Source organism: Dermochelys coriacea, chromosome 5 (genome assembly GCF_009764565.3).
Source record: "Dermochelys coriacea isolate rDerCor1 chromosome 5, rDerCor1.pri.v4, whole genome shotgun sequence".
NCBI classification, from domain to species: domain Eukaryota; kingdom Metazoa; phylum Chordata; order Testudines; family Dermochelyidae; genus Dermochelys; species Dermochelys coriacea.
The window spans coordinates 72,962,962-72,990,765 of NC_050072.1; the positions used below are offsets into that span (position 1 = coordinate 72,962,962).

The 27,804-nt window shown below is 41.1% G+C and overlaps 1 protein-coding gene across 5 annotated transcripts in view; it reads right to left on the bottom strand.

Moving 5' to 3' along the window:
* MCC (MCC regulator of WNT signaling pathway) overlaps window positions 1–27,804 on the bottom strand; it is a 355,688-nt gene that overhangs the window by 241,475 nt on the left and 86,409 nt on the right. For 2 of the 5 annotated variants that reach the window (XM_043514732.1, XM_043514733.1), the window contains one exon: window positions 21,083–21,133. The exons of 2 other annotated variants lie outside the window; for them this stretch is intronic. In XM_043514732.1, the coding sequence (XP_043370667.1) occupies window positions 21,083–21,133 (51 nt within the window). Of the gene's footprint in view, window positions 1–471; window positions 707–21,082; window positions 21,134–27,804 lie in introns of those variants that run through there. One more of the 5 variants, XM_043514735.1, reaches the window with a different exon arrangement.

The window sequence follows — 27,804 nt, forward strand, 5'->3', positions numbered from 1 at the left end:
GCTTGCCACGGTAGCATTCTGAAAAAAAACCTCTGAATAGTATGTTTTCCTCACCTATATTAATCATGGAATCAATCATCATCAGATACAAGGATAATTCTTCTGAATCACAATAAAGTCTATTAAGACCATAGAAGAAAAGAGATTATTAAAATAATAGCAATGAAACCTTTTGGGTTGGAGCATATCCTGCTTTAATGGACCAGGATCTGAGGGTCCCTCCCCATTTCCCCTTCATGCCAAGACCTGGCAGGTGTGGATGCTGCAGTCTCACTGTTAAGTACATTGTCTTTTTCCCTCACCCTGGATACATTTTTCCATCATTTCTTTTCCTTCCTGATTTTGCTTTCTAGCATCAATTGTTTGTTTTCTTTACCTAGTTTCTTCCCTGTCCAACATATATCCCCTCTATTTTTCACTCCGTTTTCTGCACCCAATTCTCTTATTTTTGTGTTACCTTCCCTTTCTCACCTTCACCTCCCTCAGTGTTCTCTTATATCCTTGCTGGCTTATCTCCTTTGTCCCCAACGCTTGTTCTCGTTCACCTTTCCCCAGTTGCTGGCAATGTACTGTGCTGCTCTCTGCTGGTAGAACGCTGCTGTGCATAGGGCCGGGAACAGCACTGAGTACAGCTGCCTAAAATAATAGGGCCAGAGTACATGCCCAGTGGGTCAGCAGGTCTCTAGAAGCAGCCAGAAAGATGGGCGTGCCCCACCTCTCTGTAAAGTCCAAGGTGCCTAACAGGTTGGGAGTCCCAGTGTTGAGGAATATATGCTCTTATCTTCATGTGCAGAGTCATTAAACACATTAATTTCCTGCACACTATAATTAAGCTATCCATGTTTTCTCCTGTGAAAGCAGAGACACCTGATGGTGAATTACCATAAAATGTTTTGATACAATGCATCCGATGAAGTGAGCTGTAGCTCACAAAAGCTTATGCTCAAATAAATGTGTTAGTCTCTAAGGTGCCACAAGTACTCCTTTTCTTTTTGCGGATACAGACTAACACAGCTGCTACTCTGAAACTAGTAAACTTTGAGTTATTTTATGTTTAAAAATCCACCATAGCTGACAAAGAAAAATTAAGAATATTCTACTCTTCCTAAATAAATCTCTCCAAATAGAAGTCAAGACATTTGACTTTGACTTTTACTCTGCAAAAAGGATAGACTCCAGAGTAAAGACCTACATTTATCCTCAGGCAAGCCCATTTCACATAGTGTTACAGCACATTATCTTTACAGTATTATACCCTGAGACAACCAAACACAACCCAACTGAAAGAGAAAGGGATAAAGGTCCTAAAATAATTCTGTATTGCCCTCCTAAGGTCAACAGTCTTTTTGAACTACTTGCTGGTTAGCCCGTGGCTGAGACAGTAGCACATGATCCTATAATCTAAAAAAGAAACTCTAAATATGAGGGTCTGATGCATTTGAGATGGACTCCATTTTTGAGACATTTTAAGTGACTCTACACTCATACCCTTATTCTTCTGCCACTTTCTAGATTTGTTAGTAACTCTGTGGAAGAAAATAAGGAGTTACCAGTAGAAAAGTAAAAATGGAATTCAAATATAGTCCTGGGCATGTCTGAATGTCAGGAGGCGCAGCCAAAAGACTCTGTGTAAAAATTAAATGTTAAAAATGGATGTAGAGTGAAACTGTAAACACTGAGGAAATGTTGTATTTACATTAATCCCAGATGACTCTCACTACTAATGCTGGAACACTGTAAATGGGTGATATAGGGTTACATAAACTATGAACTAAAACAGAGAAGCCTGAACAGAGAATAAGCGCTGACAATGCACACTCAGCATTGAAAGGCATTTAGCATTTTAAAGGGTCTTTCATTAACTATATTATGGGGAGCAGCTTAGTTTAGCCCTAATTCTGCAAAGATTAATCCACCTGCTTTGCTTTATACACTGTGAGTAGTCCAACTGACTTCTTGCAGTACCTAAAGCTAAGTGGATGTATAAATCCTTGAAGGTTGGGGTCTTCTGTTAGCATCAGCTTGAGTTATAAAACTCTAGTCTGGTCTGTATTATGGAAAATTGTTTTCATTTGGAAATTACTAGATTTAGTAATGGCAAAGGAGAATATTTCTGCAAAGTGTGAAGAAGTTGTTTGAAAATGTTTTTGAGTTAAAATGCATTAAAAGTACCCTGAATTAAAAATCAACTTGTTACTTCCCTTTCCAACTTTACATATGGCTAAACATCCTTGAAGACCTATGCACTGGGTAAATTAGAAGATATAATGAATACGTTGTAACTAAGCATATGTATTGCTGAATTTTTGTTGTGAATAGCTTGGTGCCCAATACAGCTTGCATTGATGTCAATGGGAGTTATGGGCCAAATCCAGTGCTCACTAACCAATGCCAAAGGGATTTATTTTTGTCATAGGCTTTCATTTGGTACTATATGTTTGTGTAAGCATGTTGTCTCTACTGGTTAGTTACAGTTCGGAGAAAACAGAAAGGATCAATCTATATACATAAGCAGAAAACAGACCTCTCCTTTCAGCTCAGGTGCTAGAGGCCTTTGTTGTTGCAGCTGTAAAACCAGGGTTCTAGTCCCAGGTCTGAAGTATTTTGCTTAGAAGAGATGATGAAAAGACTGTAACACAGCTATGGTTAGTTTTGTTCTTTTGCAAAAATAAAATCATTACCATATTACATTTTTAAAGCTAAGTCTAATTGACAACTAGAACATGTTCTGAAATTTTTGAATAAATTAAGAACTTTTTAAAAGACTTTAAAATGGCTGCTCTTTTAAATTTTTATGAAGTCGACCATTTCTTAGGGCTATCTGTCAGACCAATGAAATCATATTACATCACAAAATTCAAAACCTAGACAGATCTAACTGAATACATCTAGGCAGCCTCACTGTTTATAAATCCATATATAGTGGTCAGGTATAGTACCATGGTGATTAGGTGCATTTTTACCATGTCTTGTGCCACAGGCAGCTTTCAAGGGCAAGAACAGTAAAATCTTTCAAAAAAAAGTCTTGTGGTTAAAGAACTGCAGTGTGGCTTACACATCAGGGTTCAATTTCTGGCTCTGCCACAGTCTTCCTGCATGACCACAAGCCATTCACTTACTGTCTCTGTTCCTCATCTGTAAACCAGGGATAGTAATGCTCCCCTTCCCTCAGCCTTTGTCTGTCTTCTCTATGTAGACTATAAGTTCTTTGGTGTAGGGACTTTCTCTTAAGGTATATGTCTACATTAGAGCTAGGGGTGATTCCTCATGTTAGATGTACCTTCACTTGCTTGAAGAGCTCTAGCATGCTAAAAATTGTGTAGCCATGGTAACAGTGGCATGGGCAGCAATGAGTGGTGGCACAGCCTAGCTGTGCTGAGTACAAACCCACCCAAACCCTTTGAGCACATAGTTAGCACAACTAGCTCATTACACCGGTGACTGCTGCCCATGCTACCATGGCAGTGCTATTATTTTTAGCATGCTAGCTCAAGGAAAGCTAGTGTGAGTATGTGAGCTAAGGTGAGCAAGTCTAATGCGAGCTGGGAATCACAGCCTAGCTCCTAGTGTAAACAATCTTAATATGTGTTTGTACACTGCCTCGCTCAGTGGGGCCCTTATCTCAGTGGAGGCCTGTAGTTACTACCATAATACGAAAAAATAATAATAAACTGGACATGATTCACTGTCATTGAAGCTGATGGAGAAAGGAAACAGAAAATGAAAAATACCTTCTACCAAACCAAAGACACCAGGGTGAGCTACTTCATGTACATAATGCATTTCCATCAATGAGTGCTTTTTATAACCCTTACCAACTACTGAAGTTGCATACTGCTTGTAGACAATTGTAGTTTCACTGACAGTCTTCCTGTGATAATTTCAAAACTAGTAGGGTAGTGTGTTATCTAGTAACCATTATTAGGTGAGCTCTGCTTACTCTTAATTTAATAATCTGGTGGCCATTCTATCCCATTTATTTACAGATTTAAAAAGACAATATATTTACTTACCTACAATAAAGAAAAATTGAGAGCTATCCAGATGTTATGGTGTCCCTTAATCCTGCCACACAAACCGTTACTGCAGATGCTACCTTTTTGTTGTCTCTGGAGAGTGAGATCCATTATGTCAGTTTGGGTAATAGCGTTCTCTTTGGATGGGATACAACTTCCTCACATATTACCTTTTACTTTTGAAATTGCTGTAAAATCTGGAAAATTTTAGTGCTATAGTGATTTTACAAGGCCTCCCACTAACAATATCCCTCAGAGAATACAGTCTTCCACTTTCTAACCGTTACTGGAGAGAGCATGACCCAGCTATCACACACAAAGAGTTTTTCCATCATTCTTGTTTTGTCAACTGCAGAGTGAAAATTGCAGTGCAAAAAGCAGCTATTTTTTAAATATAAATATACACGTACACACAAACATCAGTATATAAACTATACAAGTCAAAAAAAGGACGTTAGGCCAGTGATTCCACTCTGTATGGAACATGAATGATTAGCCCATCACAACTTCAACATGTGTGAAATGAGGATTTTTTTCAAAAAGAAAAGGAGTTACTTGTGGCATGCTAGAGACTAAGGTGCCACAAAAGAAAAGGAGTACTTGTGGCACCTTAGAGACTAAGGTGCCACAAGTACTCCTTTTCTTTTTGCGAATACAGACTAACATGGCTGCTACTCTGAAACCTGTCATTATGCGAGGATTTTTTTGGTTTGTTCGCTCTAGTTAACCTCCTAAATGTCACTATTGAAATTTCCTAAATATTTTATCATGGTAATTCTCACATAATTACTGCAATTAAGGCTGCACCTTCATAGTCACAAGCACAAATAGATTGCCCCTTTAATTTATTGTAAACTTTAGTTCATCCTGAACACTATGCAATATTGTAAGGGCAGATTCTTGTTTTCACTTCAGCACAAAATATATAGGTATCCTAATATCAGCAGTTTGTATTTCCCAGGACAGAATACTAGTACTCTGAAACTTAACACACAGTTTGGAAGTGGGAATTCAATATAATACTTGGACAAAGTTTCCAGACAGTTCCTTATTCAATAGCACTAATGCACTCTGATTTAAAGGTGGTGGCGAGAAAGGATGGTCTGCTCTTCTTGATGGAAATGACTCCCATCAATAATACTGAAGGTTACCCATTCATGTCAAGAGAAGAATATCCAGCTCAGCTGTAACAATTGAAAGTAACCCTGCCCTGAAAAAATGAAGTACTCCATTTGAAAAACATGAGTCAACTTCACTTCTCTGTCCCTTCAATTACACTATCTTGATTAGTCTAAAACAGATAGTATATCTAGAGGAATGGGATTTCCAAACAGCACTTCAATCAGTTATTCACCCCTTCACCCCTCTCCAAATACTAAATCCACTTAAGATGTCATGTCCTTGACCAGACCAATCTTCTTTGCAGTTTACATTTGATCCCTTTAATTATCCTCCAACACTTCATGTCACCAAGCCATGCACTAATCTGTCAAAACCAGCAAGCCCTAGTTGTCTGTCTTTTCATCTACCACTATCATGCATTCACAGTGATTTCCCTTGACCCCACAGTACCTCAGAAACAGGTAAAATGACAAACAAGGCACCAGGAAACCCACACAGAGGCCTGTTATTCAGTTGTGGACCTGTCCGAGGAAAGCAGAGAGAGATGGTAGCAATTTTTAAGTTTCCTTTCTCTCACAAGCACCTCATCATCAGCTATTTGCCTCTACCCATAAACGTGGCCATTCTGTGGACTACAATCCTTCACATCCATTACTTTTCTGTTGCTCTTCCCTACTCTTTCCACCCTCTCCTTAGCTGAGTTGTCAATTCCTCCCCCCACTTGCTCTTTTACATCTTTTTCTCAGTTTAGAATAGCCCCCAATTATTAGCTTCCAATCTCAAATAGCACTGCACCAGCTCCCATGCTCTAGAGATAGTCCTGAGGTCATGCACACTTATTCAATTAAAATTTGGTCCTCTCCTCCTTCACTTCTGCTAAATTCCTTGCCAAATATCTCTACTTTCCCACCTAACTAGAATCCCATGTCCACAACACCTGTTTATTTACCTTCAACCTTCAATTCCCTCCCCAGCCCTCTCCATTTGCATCTTCCTCTCTCTTTGTACAATACCGTGCCAACTTCTTCAAAGAATAATGCAATGAGATATGCCATGACAGCCATCTTCCCCCACCCCAATACTCTCTCCTTCTTCTCCCTGTCACTGACACTGGGTTTTCTTGCCTGATATACCCCTCCTCCCCATTCCATCCTGCTACCTGACATCCCTTACTCTGACTCTCACATCTGGCTCCTTTCCCTCACAAAATAAGCATGCTGTAGTCCCCTCCCCAGTCTCAGAGACATCCCTCAACCCCATCCAATTACTACCCCATTTCCCTTCTTCCCTTCACCTCCAAACTCATCAAGCAAGGAATCTGCAACCACTTCCTGAAGTTACTCTCCTTTAACTCCACTCTGATTATTTCCATCATCTCCAGTATACTGAATCGACTTCTCAAAAATACTAATATCACCTCCTTCACCCTTACACTTAGGTGCTTGGTGATAGGCATTGTTTGTTAATCTGAATAGAACAGAACCCTCCTGGGACCTCTCCCCTGCTTTCAGGGCTGCTGATCCTGCTTGACCATCTTGCCCTTCCATGGCTTTTACAACACTGTCCTGTTCTGGGTCTCCTCCTCCTTCTCTTGCCATTCTTCCAGTATCTCTTTTTGACAAGTCCCACTCCCCATTTGCACTTTCCTCATGGATCCCTCAGGGCTCTGTCCTAGTCCTCTCCCTCTCCTTCTCAGTGGAGGATCTTATCTGCTTACACAGCTTCAACTACAATCTCTATGCCAGCAACTCACAAATTTACCTCTTTGACTCCTCAACAATCACTCCTCCATCCAATCAACGTATTTCAGCCTCTCTCTGTAATATCACCTCTTCTGAACATTTCACAAATTTCAAATGGCTGTAAGTGATCTTCTAATCTTCCTCCTGAAACCCCCTTCACTCTTCCATTCTCTTTCACTGGTGTACATACCACTAGTTATTCACCCAGACCTGTAAAAGAAGGGTAATTTTTGATTTCCACCCCATCTCCCTTTACATTTACACAATTTCTATACATCTCTAAAATTATTTTTTTTCCTTCTCTTTCTGGCTCCAATGAGCATCCAGGACATTACTGTATCCCATTCTGATTAATGTAACTTCCTCTCTGGGCTCACTGTTAGGTCTACACTGGAATAAAAGACACACAGCATGGCCACAATCCTTCCCATCCAACACGCAGCATGGCCACACATGGCCAGGTCAACTGACGTGGGCTCGCAGGGCTAAAAATTGCTGTGTAGATGTTTGGGCTGGAGCCCAGGCTCTGGGACCCTCTCCCCTTGCAGGTGCTTGGGACCCTCTCCCCTTACAGGGTCCCAGAGCTCAGGCTCCAGCCTGAGCCCAAAAGCCTACACAGGAATTTTACAGTCCTGCGGCACAAGCTCCACAAGCCTCAGTCAGCTGACCTGGGCCAGCTGTATTTAATTGCTGTGTAGAGACACTCACTGAGACCCACATAACCCCTTTAATCAATACAAAATGCACATGATCTTCCTTGACCACTAATCTAACCACATTACCTTCCCCCTCTTTGAATTCTTCCACTGGCTTACCTTTCTCCAGTGCATCAAGTTCAAGCCTATTGTCATCATCTTCAAGGTCCACTTAACACTATCCCACACTACTTATCTGACAGTCTCATTTTACATTTATCCCTTTCACTGCCTGCTCTGCTGCACCAGTGATTCCATCTTTGATATTATGTTTATCCACTTCTCCTACAACCTTGTCTGCACTTATTTTTATGCTACTCCCTAAGCATGGAATGCCTTTCTTAAGCTTGACTGCAAAGCTACTATCTTCTCTTTTTAAGCCCCACCTCAAAAACCATTTCTTCCTACAAGAACCTTGCTGAATAAATCTACTGCTTATTCATTTGTTTCCCTTCTCTCATCCCAAAAAACCTTTCCAAATACTTGTTTTGCTCTATCATGCTGTATAGTAGCCTCACATAGTAACTGCATAATGCAAGTGCTGCTCCTCTACCCCTCCCTACTGGCTGGTTGCCCCCTCCTATTGAGTTACGTCCAAGACCAGTTTCTAGGTTCCTGGGGCAAAGACCTATCACCTGTATCAGAAAGCACCTAGGACACTTACGGGTGCTGTTAAAACACACACAATTTCTCTCTCTCTCTCTCTCACACAGTTCTCATGTAAAAATCAGATTCAACTAATAAAAAGTACTTAACATCTCTTTGACTCTCTCTGCTCCAAGCATTTCTAATGTCCTTTAACCCCCGCTCACCTCCCTAAAATTATAGCTTCAAGTAGGCAGAGTAAAGTAATAGAAATTTCAAAGGATAGGAAATTGGAGATGGGCTTTTAGCCTAAGGGCACAGCCCTCACTAAGGCACATTGGTAGGGTTCTTATTACATTATGAACTCTACATAGAACAGAAATTGTCCTTTCTGAAATTCAAATAGTTTATTTTGCTTGCTTCCTACAAAGATGAAAAGTGGAGTTTACCAATACATTACAATATGGCTGTTATCATAATCAGTCTCCCTGCTGTGGAAATCATAATGTGAATTTGTAGTTTGAAATGGAGCAATTACACTGAAGTGTTTCTCCACAAAACTGAGAGGAAAAAGAGAGGTGTGTGCAGAACCACTCATCTCCCCAGAGGACATTTTTCCTGCACTAACACCAACACTGTTCTCAAAATCAGCAGTGTTGCCAACCCGTCATTCATTAACAACTACACATAATCAAAAATAAGTATGGGGTTGGCACAGGGCCTAGTGGAAGCATTCTTCAGTTCTTGGAGTTGATTCCCCAGGGCTGATAGCATGAGGAGCAGAAGTCTCAGCCCCTGGCCCTCTGGCCAATTTAGCTATGGTACTGATGTGCTCCTATGGAAGCCCTGTCCAGTGCTCCTGGGCCAGGAGGAAGATGGTAGGCACAAAACAGGGGACTTGAAGGGGCAGCAAAGGTGGCTGCTCCATTATGATGGAGCTACTGAAAGCATTGGAAAAGCATTCTAAGAGTATAGCTTCCCATGAGAACATCGACTTTTCATTTTATTCCTGGAATACCCATACTAGGGCAACCACAGCATGCAGTTTTATTAATTTATTTAAGTGGATGAGGGTTCACCAAGGCTAAATATTAGCAACTGCAAATGTGTTAGGGCAAGCAATTTGTGCTCTGAGATCAAACAGAAGAATCTGGCCTTGTAAACAAGGATTGCTGCAAATATGTAGAGGGCAGTTACTCCTGGTGGAATTCTGCACCAGTGCACATACGCAGAATTAATGTCCCCCACAGATTTCTTTGCTTCTCCACAGAAGAATGACTGACAGGGAAGCAAAGGCAAACCACAAGAGCAGTCACACACTCCTCCTCAGCAGCATGGACATGTTGTTTTGGGTGCCCGGAGCAGTTGGCCGAAAGGTAAATCATTATGGTGGGGGAGGGAGATCCTGGGGACGCCCTGGTTGGTGGCTCCTACACCAGGCTCATCTGCTAGTCCCGGCTAGGCTAGGGAGAACGGGACTTCCTCTTCCTCTACAAAGAGCATCTGGGGCCAGGTCAGACACCCCCTTCAGAAACTTCCCCCAGATTAGTGGTCAGGGAAGATCTGCAGGAGCCTCACTCTAGCCCTGGAGTGGGAAGGGCTAGCTGCCTGGGAGTAAGGTATCTGAGGTGGGGCAGTGCTCTGGAAGGGCAAAGGAGCTGGGGAGCTCCAGCCTGAGGCCTTGTTGAAGGCATACAAAAGGTATAGGGCTACAGAGGTGCAAGCCTGGGAATAGGCAGAGGCAGCTGGTCCTAACCCCTTGCCAATGATGAGCGGCCATTACAGTCTGCCCCAGTGAGCAGGGGCTAGATAATGACGTGCAGCAGCCACTGAGGCAAGGTGGATTTAGAGCATTGGGGGCTCCCCTGGGAGGGGAGACCCAAAGTGTGGAGGTACTGCTGGGGCAGAACCTCAGGGCACTGGGGTCTGGGAGGGACACGGGGCCAGTAGCAGGCAAGACACCAGCCAGTAAGAGGCGCTCCATATGCTGAGGAGCTAATTCCAAGGACGACCAGCAGGAGGCACCGCACTCATGACTCTTACCCCACTACACGCACCCAGCAAGCCTCTGTGCATTCAGATCACCCCCTACAGCCAGATTGCCCCACCCAGAACCCTCTCATCCCACAGCTGGATCCTGGCCAGGTTGAGTCTGCCTACCCATGCTCGGTGCACCTGGCGCAGAGGGGCAGGGCCCTGGGTGTTTCTGAGGCAGGCCCGGCCTTTTCCTTTTGTTGTGTCGAGGTTGGGTGCAGCTTCACCACCAAGTCCGTATCCTGGGGGGCAAAAGAGGAGACAGCAGAATGATCTCCCGCCTCCATACAGACAGCGGCCTGTGCTCCTCACTGCCATGTAGGAGCCTCCACATTTATTTATTGACAAATAAAATGTGTGCAAAAAAAATTTTTTTTTTTTTTTTTTTTTTTTAAGTGCAGAATTCCCTCAGGAGTAGAAAATATCAAACTGTGTTCAGAGAAGCCCCTGTTGCTACAACTGTTTTGTAATCTTTTTTGGCAGGCTGGAAACCAGGAGGTTAACACTGCTACAATGTCCTTGTCCTGGGCCTCAGGCTCAGCTTACCACCACCATATTATGCACAACATCAATACAAAATTCTATTTAACTGTATGGGTTGGCTTAGTCTATGATTTTAGTCGACTGGAAAAAAAGGTGTGGAAAAAACAGACCTGAAAGTCTGGATCTGAACCAGCACTCTCCTCCTAACTAGGACAATAAGAAGGAGATGTGTGAAACACTGTTTCTAAACAGCATAGGTCATGGGGGGGGGTGAAAGAGGAGGGGATGACCCTTTTTAATTAAATTAAATTAGAAGGCTTGAAACTGTGCCCTAAAACTTCACAATCTATTTTTATTTACATACGCTGTAGTACCTGGCCCCCTATACCATTTTCAATGCACAATTGCCAACATCTGCAAAGGATGGTCAAAACCCTCCATTTTGCTGCATAGAGGCTACATGACTTGCTATAAGGGAAATCATCTCATTGCCACATAAAAGATCCAATTAAAAGCCTCCAGGAAGAGCATTTATTAAAAGGCTGCCTGAACAAACGTGCCTTGTACTGTACTCGAAGCTTGCCACTTGGAGTTCTGATCCACCACAGAGGGAGAGAGTGCTGCAGTGACCTTTTAAATATAATACAAATATATCAAAAATTGTAAAAAGGGGCTTTGATGTAGTAATCTACTATGGATGCAAAAATGGCATCAATCTGCTACTGAAGCAAGCTTTCAAAAGAGTTTAAAATTTTCCTCTTGCTCATCTATATTTCTGTCATGATCCAGTAAGTTCAAGAGACAGAAACACTACATTTCACATAACACAGATGCGTCCTGGCACATCTAATCTACCATCTCCATTTTTAATTTATATGAGAAAAATGAATGACTGAGCAGTGCTAGAGGGATATAAAAGCCAGGGTCATATAAACACAATGCATAATCCTATTACACCTGATGCCAGGCTCTGAACAAAAAAACTCCATTACATATGCTGGCTTGGAATCAAAGACTGCAAAACCAAACGGCTTTCCCCATCCCCAAACAAACATGCAAACGTCTGTCAAACAAAACAACTTTCAGCTGCTTGCAGACAAGCCAAGCTTGCTAAATCCATATTCCTATAATCAATTTCCATTTCAATAGAATCACTTTCTAATTTAAGCCTGATAGAATGAAAATGATGGTAGGATGGAAGTGAAGGAGGACATATGAGTATCATCTCAAGCTGAGGTATTTTGTAGAAGCGGGTTTCATTGTACAGACTGCTAGGTTCTTCTTCAGCAGTAAGTTGCCCTATTAGGATGGGTTTCACTGGCAGAAATCATTAGACTGCATTTTTGAATACTAGCCTGTAACGGCATAAGATAGACATAGGGACTGTGTGCATATGAGAGAAGCAGACAGACCACTGGGCAGAAAATGGGTGGCGTAATTACTAGAGCACATGCCATTCCAGGACTAGGACCAGAATCCTGTATACCTTAGTCCCAACATTCCTCAGCTGTCTACCAAATAGCTGTGAAAACCACTGGCAAAATATGTCTCCTCCCTCTAGTTCCCCCAGAGGAAGGGGGATGGGCCATGTGCTGGATACTGAGGGTATCAGGGGAAAGCCTAGCCCAGCCCAGCTCTCACTCACTCCTGAAGAGTGATTCCTAGCTCTTGGGATTGGTAGCACAGTCTGCTGCTGCAGAAACAATGGCATGGGCCCAGCCTTACATTATTTAATAATAAGAGGAATACTGAGTGTGATGGGGTTTAGCAACCCTACACTGAGCCTGAAGGGACTAATGAGAGCCTATAGGTGCAATCAGCCTTGCCCCACTACACCTGGCATGGCTGGTAGGTGGAGGAAAAGGACAGCTCACAGGTGGCTGACTTGGAAAGGGAGTAGACTTTTTGAGCTAACCCTATGAAGGAAGGCAGCTGGGACCAGAGCCCAGTTAGAGACAACCTTGAAGCTGTCTGGAAGGATCAGCTAAGGCTGGAGCCTAACTAGAAACTCCTTTGGATCAGAGACTCCTTGAGGCAGGTAGACCTGGAGCAAATCTTTTTGTTCCTCAACTAGTTTGGATCCCCTTTGTTTTGGGTCCTGAAGAAGAGTCAGTGAGGGAAGAGACTGTGAGAAAGGCCTAGTTGTAGACCATGGCTGGAAGCAGCTTAGGCATACAGCAGAGGCTCTGAATGAACAAACCTCATCTTTTTCATACAGGGTCTCTGGGCTGGAACCGCAAGGAGAGGCTGGGCCTGACTTCCCCTACCAGCCCACAGAGGGTGGGGATATGAAGACACCCAGAGCCAAGGGCTGACAGGCCCAAAAGCCTTAAATTGGGCTGAACTTCCAGCATGATACTGTCAGGCCAGTGGCATGTTGGACTGGGGGTTTCCCTGGAAGGGATAGGACTATAGGTGACCTGGATGGAGGGTTAAGTCTCAGGAAAAGGCAGACCACTGCAGGGCCAGAGCAGGGCGCACCAAAGGACAAGGAGAGCCACTATGCCATGCCCAACCAGCAAGGGGTGCACTGGTAGATGAATCACATGCATACAGTACCCATTTTATAATGCTCTCAGAGCACTTAAAGAAGGTCAGTATCACTGTTCCCATGTTACAGATGAATATTTACATTGTTCATGTTCAGTTATTTTGGCATGCTACTGAAATTTTGCTGTGCAGTGCAACTCAGCACAGAAATGGCAGTTTTCAAAATCTCTCAGCCAAACCCAATCAGAATTTCATTAGAGAAAGAAAAGACAATTCTCTGACCCTGGTCTTACACCTGCTGCATATAACTGAGTTATGTATTCTCTAAAAAAGGTTACAAGAGCCATTTACAATGCCAAGTGTTAGACAATCTAACTACAGGAGTTGCTACCAGCTCCTTCTACAATACCCAGAGGTTTTACAACTGGTTATCTGCTGGGCTTCTCCCCTTTGATAGGTGTACAGCAGCCACAAGATTTGCTCCCACATTTTTGTGCTCACAAACCTGGGAAGCACAATTTTTCCACCTTCAAATAAATAAGGGAATCTTGGCTTTTAGAAAATTTAATCCATTAGACAAAACACACAAAATATATGACAGGTTTCAGAGTAGCAGCCATGTTAGTCTGTATTCGCAAAAAGAAAAGGAGTACTTGTGGCACCTTAGAGACTAACACATTTATTTGAGCATAAGCTTTCGTGAGCTCACGAAAGCTTATGCTCTAATAAATGTGTTAGTCTCTAAGGTGCCACAAGTACTCCTTTTCTTTTTACAAAATATATGGGGTTCAATTTTTTAATTTTTTAAAGGGCTTGCTCCAAGCCCTCTACCCCAATTTCTGTACAAATGCTGCCTGGATGCTCAGTTCATACACGCAGACCTTCACAGACAAAATTAGAAGCCATGTGTGAAAACCTGGCTCAGCATACATGCATGTTTACTATCTGCAGCTATAAACAACAGGGCAAGGAATCCTATGTGCTACATAAAGAAATACAAATTCAGAACGAGAATCAAGAAGCAATTTTCCCACACTGATGAAGAGTCCATGAGGCAAGATTTCTGAGACAAAAACAACAGAGTTATCCAAGAAACAAGTTAGATGCCACCCTGGGGAAAATGGGAATACACTACTAAAAAGTGAGAATCTTGATGGACCAATAAGCTTTACTCATTGCCAATATTTCTATTTCTGTACAAATGATTTATTTAGTCACTAATAAAATACAACACTATTCTAAGGATGAGGAGAAGTAGTATCAATTAACATATTATGGACAAAATTTCACATTGAAAAACATGGTTTTTGCAATGGTGTATTATAAAGATGTTCAAAACTAAAATACTTTTTGTTTGTAGGTAAAATACAGGAATGAAAGAATAATTGTCATGAAAATTAAAGAGAAGATTTCAGAGGTGGAATAATATGTAAGTAGTCTATTTCACTATTACTGCAGGTAACTTTTTAGTGTTAAACCAGGCACACAGTTACCCGTAACATTAAGAATTCTTCCCTCAGACTTTCTTAATACTACTTTTTCTCTCAATTCATTTTTTCCCTGAACACACGTATATTCAAAGTTACACATAAAGCAAACAGCAGCCTTAATTTACTATTGTTAACCCCCCCCCCCCCCAAATAGAAACAATGCGTCAAATTTATAGCTTCTATAAGAGAATACGAGTTCACTGAAGTCAATGGCGTTGGTATCTGCTCACAGTATTCACAAGTAAAGCCACATGCTACAGGACTAACAGTTTTTAGACACTACAAAACACATTTTTCCCAGATAATTACATTTACCCTCTTGGACAAGAGGCTAGAGTGTTCTGTATTTTTAGGAGTCAATTTGTAAAGCTACTTTGCAGAAGTTTAGTTTAGTTACATCGAATATATATATAGTTTCCAGAGACATTCTTCTGTAATTTTATAGGGGACAAATCAGCATTATCTTCCTTACTTAAATGTTTGAATACTACAGTGATGGGTGATGATACAGTAACCATCTGAAGTGGTCTTTTGGGGGCCCAGTTTCAAGCATAGACTATGGCGTTCAATTGTTAATTGATTGATTAGATATGGAGAGGTAAGAGACTATTTTAATAAATTATTTAAGCATGCCCCCTACCAGTCATTTGAAGAACTAAATCAGACACATATGCTGGATGCCTTACAAGGGTAGGGAAAAGGGAGATGGGAAGTAGGCAGAGAAACTGTACGATTTTGGGTAGGCTCTCAAGGTGCAAAGGGAAAGACAGATGGTCATATCCAGCACTTTACTTCCAATACAGCATGTGATGTGTGAGTAAAAACCCAAGACTGAGAAGGCCTGCAGTGCACTGTTTTAAAGTAATACAGAAGTTCTGCAATATTAAGATCTTGCAGATTTTATACTATAGCCACATTTGCTATATTAAAAGCAATACTCACCGTAAGTGTTGACCATTCATTACTTAATTTATAGCTATATATATGCCATTGTAGGCGAATGGTTACCCATTATTCAGTGTAAAGAGCCCATTAATGCTGTTTTGGGCAGCCATCCAGAATCCACTGCATTGCAGTCTAAAATAAATTAAATCCTCAGTGATAATCTTGAATTGTTATTATTTAGATAATCTATTTATTTATATAAGTGGAACACACTACAATGAGCAATTACAATCTGGATTTGATTGATTAAGGGGAATGTTTTCAAGGTGGGAAGGGAAAAATCCACTTGACTTAAAAATACTGGTTACTAGATAACTGTCACTAGTATAAGCTATTTGACCTAAAAAATTAAACTTTTTCCCAGATCAGCTGTTCTGTCCTTGCAGTTCTATGCACTTAAGGGAGAATAAATTAGCAAAGTGAAGCTCTATTGTGTGGGTCTAAGAAGAGAATATTACACAAAGTGCGTCTTTTAGAAAGGTGTATGGTATAATACTTCCTAAGAAGTTACTATTTTACCAGTCAAAAAGCAAACCAAGCTCTTATCTGTTGGCTTCTATAGATTGAACTGTAAAACCCAACTTTTCTCTGGTTTCAGAGTAGTAGCTGTGTTAGTCCGTATTCGCAAAAATTTTTTTTTCTTTTTGCGACCTTTTCTCTGTAGGTTAAGCTATTGCTCTGGCTAGGAGATCTCCAGAGAATGCTGTATAAAGTGATGCTGGTTATTCAATAAATAGTACACTCCCCTCCAAGTTAGTAAAGAACTAATATCCCTGTATGGAGTCAGGCAATACTGTATGTTGGAGTTGTCATCTTTGAGATCAGATGTAAACACAGGGTCCTGATTGCAAGTGGTCATGAAATACACCAGTGTGCTTTTTGCAATGATCAGTATGAAGCTCTGGTGCCCATGTTAACCTCTAACTCCGGTAAAAAGAAAAGGAGTACTTGTGGCACGTTAGAGACTAACAAATTTATTTGAGCATAAGCTTTCATGAGCTACAACTCACTTCATCGGATGCATTTGGTGGAAAATAGAGAGGGGAGATTGATATACACACAGAGAACATGAAACAATGGGTTTATCATACACACTGTAAGGAGAGTGATCACTTAAGATGAGCCATCACCAGCAGCAGGGGGGGAGGGGGAAAGGAGGAAAACCTTTCATGGTGACAGCAAGGTAGGCTATTTCCAGCAGTTAACAAGAACATCTGAGGAACGGTGGGGTGGGGGGGAGAAATACCATAGGGAAATAGTTTTACTTTGTGTAATGACTCATCCATTCCCAGTCTCTATTCAAGCCTAAGTCAATTGTATCTAGTTTGCAAATTAATTCCAATCCAGCAGTCTCTCGTTGGAGTCTGTTTTTGAAGTTTTTTTGTTGAAGAATAGCCACTCTCAGGTCTGTAATCGAGTGACCAGAGAGATTGAAGTGTTCTCCAACTGGTTTTTGAATGTTATAATTCTTGATGTCTGATTTGTGTCCATTTATTCTTTTACGTAGAGACTGTCCAGTTTGACCAATGTACATGGCAGAGGGGCATTGCTGGCATGTGATGGCATATATCACACTGGTAGATGCGCAGGTGAACAAGCCTCTGATAGTGTGGCTGATGTGATTAGGCCCTATGATGGTGTCCCCTGAATAGATATGTGGACAGAGTTGGCAACGGGCTTTGTTGCAAGGATAGGTTCCTGGGTTAGTGGTTCTGTTGTGTGGTATGTGGTTACTGGTGAGTATTTGCTTCAGATTGGGGGGCTGTCTGTAAGCAAGGACTGGCCTGTCTTCCAAGATCTGTGAGAGTGATGGGTCGTCCTTCAGGATAGGTTGTAGATCCTTGATGATGCGTTGGAGAGGTTTTAGTTGGGGGCTGAAAGTGATGGCTAGTGGCGTTCTGTTATTTTCTTTGTTGGGCCTGTCCTGTAGTAGGTGACTTCTGGGTACTCTTCTGGCTCTGTCAATCTGTTTCTTCACTTCAGCAGGTGGGTGTTGTAGTTGTAGGAATGCATGATAGAGATCTTGTAGGTGTTTGTCTCTGTCTGAGGGGTTGGAGCAAATGCGGTTATATCGTAGAGCTTGGCTGTAGACAATGGATCGTGTGGTATGATCTGGATGAAAGCTAGAGGCATGTAGGTAGGAATAGCGGTCAGTAGGTTTCCGATATAGGGTGGTGTTTATGTGACCATTGCTTATTAGCACCGTAGTGTCCAGGAAGTGGATCTTTGTGTGGACTGGTCCAGGCTGAGGTTGATGGTAGGATGGAAATTGTTGAAATCATGGTGGAATTCCTCAAGGGTTTCTTTTCCATGGGTCCAGATGATGAAGATGTCACCAATGTAGCGCAAGTAGAGTAGGGGCATTAGGAGACGAGAGCTGAGGAAGCGTTGTTCTAAGTCAGCCATAAAAATGTTGGCATACTGTGGGGCCATGCGGGTACCCATCGCAGTGCCACTGATTTGAAGGTATACCTTGTCCCCAAATGTGAAATAGTTATGGGTGAGGACAAAGTCACAAAGTTCAGCCATTTACAACACACACTTTGCTTCTCTACAAAAGAAAAAGGACACTAAGCTATCTAAACTACTACATGCCACAAGGGGCCACAACAGTGGTTCCCGTAACCCACCCAGCAATATTGTTAATCTATCCAACTATACTCTTAACCCAGCAGAAGAATCTGTCCTATCTCGGGGCCTCTCCTTTTGCCCCTCCACCCCCATGAACATGATACAGTTCTGTGGTGACCTAGAATCCTATTTTCGACGTCTCCGACTCAAGGAGTATTTCCAACACACCTCTGACCAACATATTAACCCACAGAGACCTCCCTACCAACACTACAAAAAGAAGGATTCTGGGTGGACTCCTCCCGAAGGTCGAAACAGCAGACTGGACTTCTACATAGAGTGCTTCCGCCGATGTGCACGAGCTGAAATTGTGGAAAAGCACCATCACGTGCCCCATAACCTCAGCCATGCAGAACACAGTGCCATCCACAGCCTCAGAAACAACTCTGACATCATAATCAAAAAGGCTGACAAAGGAGGTGCTGTCGTCATCATGAATAGGTCGGAGTATGAACAAGAGGCTACTAGGCAGCTCTCCAACACCACTTTCTACAAGCCATTACCCTCTGATCCCACTGAGAGTTACCAAAAGAAACTACAGCATTTGCTCAAGAAACTCCCTGAAAAAGCACAAGAACAAATCCGCATAGACACACCCCTAGAACCCCGACCTGGGGTATTCTATCTGCTACCCAAGATCCATAAACCTGGAAATCCTGGACGCCCCATCATCTCAGGCATTGACACCCTGACAGCAGGATTGTCTGGCTATGTAGACTCCCTCCTCAGGCCCTATGTTACCAGCACTCCCAGCTATCTTCGAGACACCACTGCCTTCCTGAGGAAACTACAATCCATTGGTGATCTTCCTAAAAACACCATCCTAGCCACTATGGATGTAGAAGCCCTGTACACCAACATTCCACACAAAGATGGACTACAAGCCGTCAGAAACACTATCCCCGATAATGTCACGGCTAACCTGGTGGCTGAACTTTGTGACTTTGTCCTCACCCATAACTATTTCACATTTGGGGACAATGTATACCTTCAAATCAGCGGCACTGCGATGGGTACCCGCATGGCCCCACAGTATGCCAACACTTTTATGGCTGACTTAGAACAATGCTTCCTCAGCTCTCGTCTCCTAATGCCCATACTCTACTTGAGTCTCTGTGTGCACATGTTCTTTGAACATTGACATTTGTGTGCACGTGATAGAATTTACACACAAAACTCATTTGGATAATACTCTATTTCTGTATTCTATCATTGTTCTCACAAATGTGCTCTACAGTCTTATCGATTATGCATGAGATGAGGTGAAAAAAGTGAGCACATAGGTGTTTGTGGCCAAAAAGTGCATATATGTGCATACCGAGACGCTAGCTTTGAAAATAAGCCCCTATATAGAAACGCATGAAATTTACTTAAAATAATGCATCATTTAGTCTTATTCCACAGTAGTCACTTGTGGAGGGAAATATGGTAAAAGGATCACATTTAGCCAAATCCCATGGCTTCATCTTATCAAGCTCTAGAATTCCAGTGAAAAGGCTGCATATCACATCTGTTGCCGTGTGTGGTTTGCAGAGGAAGAGGCATGGACACTCAACTCCTAATACCTCTGTTAGTTGTACCAGGAAGGAGAAACTGAAGGAGAACCAAGACTATTTGGATCCCCATAAATAGCTTCCTGAAGAGAGAGCGCAGGTGTCAGCACATAAATCAATTTGCTTTTTCACTACTCAAGTATGAATACACACACTTGTAACTGTGGTCTGACTCTGATGCTTAAAATGCAATGAAATACATACACCAAATCCCTGACAAAGCTGGAATCTTTTGCTATCTGCAAAGAGGAAATGTATATTCTTTACACCCAAGTATGGTTAAAAAAAACTTGCCAATTATTAGATTTAGGGCATATATAATGGCTTCTGTATACAACATTTATAGCACTATTTAACCCATTGGCACCAGCAGGTACATCAACCGTAAAGGGTGATGGTGTCAACTAAAGGATCAATAAGTTAGACATAAATTTTAGCAACCAGGTGAAGAGGGTCAAGGAAAAATGTGCTTTCAATATTAGACCTAGTGATGGAACAGGGGGAAAATGCCACAAGATTTGTCCCCTATAAAATTACAGAAGAATGTCTCTGGAAACAAAGAGCTAAATATGAAGGTGTCAATAAATCAAGGCAAAACAGATAGATAAAGACGCATATTCTGGGTGAGTAGTCAGTAACTGTTGTTGGATATAAGACTGTGAAGATATTTATTGATCAAATCATTCCCTGTGAGTGACCAGAATAATCTGCCTCTAACTAAAGGATCATCCTCACCTTACATACAGACAATTTCCACTTACAAAAAATGATGCGTTCTTTAAAGAAATTAAAACTCCATACTTCTAACAATAGGCTCAACTTGTTTGCTGAGATACTTGTACACACTGGGATAAATCAATTCACACTTCAACCAGGGACAAAAATAACAGAGATAAATAAGAGACAGGGTGCTGCACAACAGGTAGTATATCTTCACAAAGCTCTGCAAAATTGTATATTCACATGGTTTTAAAAATGTATATGGATTTTTCTACTTTGTAGAAACAGTTAAAATTTTGGCAGAGGACTGATGCCTGCTTAGCTTTTACATTACTGAAAACCTTTGTTTAAATGTTGTGAAGGACATGGGGTTGCTCTGCAAAAACTTAGGAATGCTATGTATGCCATATGAGCGTCCAATAGCCAGAAGGGATATTTTCTGTCTAAGGAGTTTATTCAAAAGGCGCTGTTAGGAAAAATAAGCAGGATATAAAACAATGACTAGAGATAAGACCCCCCACCTGGGAAAACACTTTAAGAGAACAATGACTGGGCTATTAAATTGGAAGAGCCTACCTGTCTTGGCTCAAGCAAAATTACAAGACTTGTCTTGCTAAGGCTGGGAACCTAAGATTAAAAGAATACTAAAAAGTTAAAAAGTCACTGAGAAGAGGGGAGGGGCAATAGTGAGGAGATATACAGGGGAACAGGCTGACACAGAGAGCGTCTACAGAAGCAGTCTCAACTTAGAAGTTGAGCCTACCTGGCTAATATCAGGGGGGTTCTAGGTAGATATGCCTACATACAGATTGATTTTTTTCAAAATCCTTGTTCTCTTTGATGTATGCAGTGTTCCTACTGTTAAGAACAAACAGTATCTTGTTTTGAAAAAGCCATACGGTCACTCTATATACCATAGGTCACAGTTCCCAAAGGGCAAAACCTGCAGGTTCTGAACCTAAGTTGGGCCTGCTGAAGTAATCACAATTGGCACAGAAGGGTCTGTAACCCAGGTCCTTATCTAAGAGTGGGAAACTGTATGATTCTACACTGACAGAGGTGAAAACTTGAGGCTTGTCACCCATGTGGGTACAGTCAGAGAGACCCAGAGACAGGACAGAAGTGAAGCTAGCCTTGCACAACCGTGACAAACGCAATGAGGTAAAACAAATTTCTGGAGAGAGACTGTATGTATGTGGGAAGTGTGAGTGCACGTAAGGAATCATAATCACAAGAAGCTACTTCTACCTCTATACAGAGTTAGGGCTTGTCTAAATGGCAAACTGGGGTGTGAATCTACAGTGCAACAGCCTGCCACACACTAACTGTCCCAATGGATCCTGCTGTTGCACACTAAAAGTTCCTTAGCACACACTGACTTACTCCCATTTCAAAGATGAACATTGATATCACTATGTTGTATGAAACATTTTACTTCAATTTTGTTAAAATCAAGAAAGATGAGAATCGCTGCTTTTTGTGTGTGCTGTTTTTATTCTCCCCTCCCCCTTTCATACTAGTCTGAATGCTATCAAGAAAGCTGAAGTGATGAGAACTGTTAGTGCACAACAGCAGGGTCCATGAGGAACCTAAGGTGTGGTTTACACTAAAAATTAGGTTGGCATAACTACATCGCTCAGGGATGTGAAAAATCCACACCCTTAAGCAGTGTAGTTAAGCTGGCCTTAGTCAGAAATCTTCCATCGACCTAGCTACAGCCTTTCAGGGAAATAGATTACCTACATTGATCGGTCAACTCCTCCTGTCACTGTAAGTAGTGTCTACACTGAAGTGCTACAGCCGCTTTAGCATTTTTAATATAGTCAAGCCCTTAGTGCCTTGCAGGCTAGTGCGAGGTAGATTTACACCCTAGCGTGCCATGTTTTAAGTGTTTGCTCAGACAAGCCCTTAGAATTTAGATTGCACTATACACATCGCTTCAGCTTTCTTTACAGCATTCAGACTAGTATAAAGGGGGAGGGGAGAATAAAAACACCACACACAAAAAGCAGCGATTCTCATCTTTCTTGATTTTAACGAAATTGAAGTAAAATGTTTCATACAACATAGTGATATCAATGTTCAGCAGAAGCCAAAATGGAGGCATTGTCTTCATCTCCGTATAAATGAGAGACTGTTTATTATGCTATTGTTTGAAGTGCAAGGGGAAAAGCATTTTAGAAGCAGAGGCATAATATGATACATGTTAAACAGATCAGATGGCTTCCATACCAATAAAAATAGAGAAATGCAACATGAATGTGAACACAAACAGGAACCAGTTGCATATTATATATACTTTTTAAAAAGAGTACTATAATATCTAGGGATTTTTAAATTTATTCGAGTCTTATTTCAGTTATTGGGATTTTTGGGTTGTGGGTAGTTTGCTTTCTATTTGTCAAGACAGGTCAAGAGCACTACCATTTTATATCCTGGGGCAACATGTGTTCCTCCAAATCCTCATGCACATAGGCGGTCACTACACTGTAGTATTATCTCAGACTGACAAGACTGGTCACTGCTGAGCTACCATCATTCAGCAATCTGGAAATCAGCCAGAAGGTATAAGGAGAGCAGTTTAGCAGACACCCACCTTCAAATCTGAATACAATCACCTACATGGTCCATCAGAGCCCACAGGTTCTAAGAGCAAAACTATCATGTCCAATACTGGCACAACATCGCAACGCTCCCAACCTAAACAAAGACTTATACCAGCCACTCTTATAACAATACGACTGAGGGAGGGGAAAAATTAGCTGGTTCCTCAACGGCTATATTTAAGTATCGAGTAGCATATACTGTATATTTTTCAAAGTGATCAGAACTGGAAATTGGAAGCTCTGTTCTTTCCAGACTCTTAACATTTAACCACTATCATTCAACAGCTGTGGAATTCATATCAGTGACTGGGCAGATGTATATTATTAATGATCTTTCAAACTCTCAAATTTGCAATGGATAATGGCAATAGCCATCAGAATGTGTGGCGACTTTAAGCATAGTTTCTGCTGACTTGTTTTGAGAGGCAAGTAACAAATATTTAGGTTTTTTTTGTAGCTTTTCTTTTAATAACTACGGAGTTTTATTTTGCAGATGGGAAGGCTGACTCCAGGATCCGCAGCTGCTCATGATCAGATGGGAGAGAGGGCAATATGTAGAATGCACAATGTTAGTGAGTTGACACAACTCACAAAAATAAACAAAACTATAGTATGCTAAAAAAAATAACAATGGAAATAAGCTTTGTGACATTACATTCAATATTCCTTATGCAAATATGTTTGATATGAGTATGACATAACTAAGATGTACTTTATGCAAGATGGCTCATGTAAGATATCATTGGAAAGGTTATGATTTCCTGAATGTGATTATCCAATTTGTACGCCTGTATCATTTCTGTATCTGAAGTTAGTAATATTAGCTATGTGTCTGTGTTACTTTCAGATGTGTTACTTTTGGGTGTCATCCCAACCAGCGCTTCAGGTACAACAATGGAACAGCCAGACAGGGCTAGTGGGCCATTAGCAGAGACAATGGACTGCGAAAGAGCTTAGTCTTCCGATGGACCCTGGAGACAGCTTATGAGCAATGGCTGTCACAGCCCTGCAGAGAGGTGGGTCGGAGTCACTGTTTCCTCTAAGCTGTGCACGCGCACACAGATCCAAAACCTCGCACACAAAAAATAAAATACTACATCGGAGCCAGGCCGAAATATGATTTACGGGCGACTTTTGACATTGTTCGCCCGCCATCTATCAACACAGTCAGATTCTAATAGCTGGCAAGGGGGAGGGCGAGGGAAAAGAGGGCAATGAATTGTATCCCTCCCCGCCACCATTTCAAATGTGAAACGTTGATCACGTCGAGACGGTCGGGACCCACACATCTCCTTGTAGTCTGTTCATTTGGCTATGTACAAACTCAAGTACGTGCGAATAAGTCAAAATGCCTGGCCGTAGTTGCTAAAGAACTGCAAAGATTTCCCAGAAATGAACAAAGGTAAGTGTTGTTTTCATGATTGAAATCTTTCAAAGGCATTGGACTTCATACATTAACTCATGATGTTTTACCGTTTTCCTGCATTTTTTTGCCGCAGATCAATGGATGTGATCGGAGCTATGCACAAACTTCCGGTATCCTGATCTGAATGATCTCCCGTTTGCCCTTTAGTCGAGTCACGCTGTTAAGCTCATTGAAATAGTAGCCCTGTAATAAAAGTATTAATTTTAAATAAACCGATCTGGTAAAAAAATCAATCCCAAAATGTCACTGTCTAGAGGTCTAAAGCATAAAAGAACAGCGACTTCACTTAAATCTGGATGGCTGGATGAGACTATAGAGACAGTTACACCGAAGTCACATACTGTAATACTTGTTAAACTTTGTGAAATATTCACATATGATGAGTACAACGGAGTGGTTTGTGTATACTGTTGAGATGCCAGAGCTTCGGGAGAATTTTCAACAGGAAGAATGTGGAACGATATGGAAGTTGGATTTCTTAAAGTGTCATCTGTCAAGTAAGTCTCAGATGGTATAACAAGACTTAGAAACAAAAACCCTTCCTTACAGAGCGGATTGCTTAGCATGATTCTTGAAAGTCCAGCTGAAAAGTAGAGGCGGCAAATTAATCTTGAACGCAAGCGCTCAGACCCAGAAGAAATCAAGGTACTGATTGACAGAGTGTTGCTGGCTATTAAAATGAACAGCTCAATGCTTTCTGTTCAGGATATTAATGACCATATGGAAAAGTATGTGCGCATACCTGTGAGCTGAAGAAGTAAAAATTATGCTTTTGAATTTCTTGAAATCATCAACTGCATTGTCCAAAATGACCTCATGCATGAAATAGCATCGGCAATATTTCATACGCTAGCTGTTGATGAAAGCACTGATATAGCCATTAACAAATACTTGATACTCTACTTTAAATACAGATCCATAAATTCTGAAGACCATAAAACTTCGTTTGGTGGACTATTACGATTGCAAGAATGTGATGCTGTTTCAATGCAAACTAGATACCTTTAACTTGGGTTTGAATAGAGACTGGGAGTGTCTGAGTCATTACACGTCTTGAATCTATTTCCCTATGTTAAGTATCCTCACACCTTCTTGTCAACTGTCTAAATGGGCCATCTTGATTATCGCTACAAAAGTTTTTTTCTCCTGCTGATAATAGCTCATCTTAATTAATTAGCCTCTTACAGTTTGTATGGCAACTTCCACCTTCTCATAGAATGGAACATATAGTAAGAAGATTGTGTGTGTATATATATATATATATATATATATACACACAATCTTCTTACTATATGTTCCATTCTATGCAACCGATGAAGTGGGCTGTAGCCCATGAAAGCTTATGCTCTAATAAATTTGTTAGTCTCTAAGGTGCCACAAGTACTCCTGTTCTCTTTGCGGATACAGACTAACACGGCCGTTACTCTAAACCTGTTTCAATAGTGTCTGCAATCAAAGAGTTTTATAAAAAACATCAACTTGATCTAATGAAAATGGTGATGTTCGCATCTGATGGTGCCTCTGTGATGTTGGGCAAACTCAATGGTGTGGCGGCTCAGTTGAAACGTGATATTCCACACTTAGTCCAGCAACATTGCATTGCACACTGGGAAGACTTGGGGATTTCCTATGCATGGAAAGAGGTCAAGCTGATAAGAGACATCGAAACCTTAATGAGAACTGTCTACACAGTGTTCTGTCGGTCATCCAGGAGAAAATGCAAATTTTAGGAAATAGTGGATGCTTCTGAATGTGAGTCAGTGACTTTCAGGCCACTCAATGAAGTGCGCTGGTTATCTAGGCACTTTGCACTTCGAGCAATTATTCGCAACTATAATCCTCTTCTGGAATATATTGAGCAAGACAAAGATACTGATCCAGTTTCTAAATACTGCCACAAAAAGCTGAATACCATAGAATACTGAATAGCATTAGAAGTTTTGAATGATGTTTTGTCAGAGCTGGCTTCACTATCCACGCTGCTCCAGAAACGGGGCCTTACACCTCTTGAAGCATTTCACTTTGCCTGAGGTAAACTGAACAAGATCAGAAGACAGTACCTTGGAGATTCAGTCTTATGGAGTGACAAAGTTACGGCTCTCTTAAATATGAGCTCTAAAGAAAATAATGGATTTGATACCAGTTCCATAATAACTTTCATAAACAACTCGTGTGCACATTTGGCAGACAGGTTTCCAGAGGATGAAGTCCAGGAGTGGTCCGCTTTTGATTGTGCAGCAATAGTTAAGCGTGACTTCAATTTTGGAATTCATCAGGTCAAATCCCTATATTCAAAATACAAAGACTTTCTTGCTGAAGAGATTGTTATAGTCAGTCAGTACAATGGCTTCAAATTTGTAGTAGCCGAAAGAACCAAAAGCCAATTGGTTTTAAGTTTCCCAGATATGGTAACATTTGCTCACCAGAACGAACAGTTTCAGGATCTTGCAAATCTGATGGATATTGGAGGAACTTTCCTAGAATCAAGTGCAGACTGTGAGCGTGGCTGTAGTTTAATGAACACTCTAAAAAACAAACTACAGAATCGTTTAGAGTAGATCATTTGGACATGCTGATGTGTATTAAGAGTTACCAGCTGGATGGAGGACTGATAGATCTGGACAGAGTTTATATTGAATGGGCAATTTGAAAAAGATCACAGGGAAAAACAGTAATGTTAGTTTAACAGTCTTTGACATTTCAACTAATAAGGAAATTAAAATGCATTTGTTATTACATATCTTATTCTTGGTCCATAATCATTTATTATTTTTTAGAAAAATTTAAAATTTAAAACACAAACTCTTGTTTTTCTTTTTTTACTTGTGATGTCTCTATCTGAAAACCCATACAAATTGACATAATGGCATACTTATTTTCTTTATTGTATGTTTATCAAAATATTTTCGGACATGTGTATAGAATGAAAGATGAAAGTGGACACCAACAGGCAAAAGCCTATGGACTGATAATGATCATGATTAATATGTGCTTGGTATATGCTCATGATTATCTCTAAAAAAGATCATAAAGCGTAATGCTTAAAACTAACTTCTGCTTCATGAAGAATGGTTAAATTTCCTTTTTTCTAAGTATTTAAAAATGACATTTATAAAATAACATGGATAATAGTAAAACTATTATCACAAATTGCAAATTAAAACTTTTTAAATGTATAAGCATTTTAGTCGCTTGGGCGCATTTGCCTCATGGCGCACAAATTTGAACTTTGCTTCAAAAATTTGCACAGAAGAAATTTTTTGCGC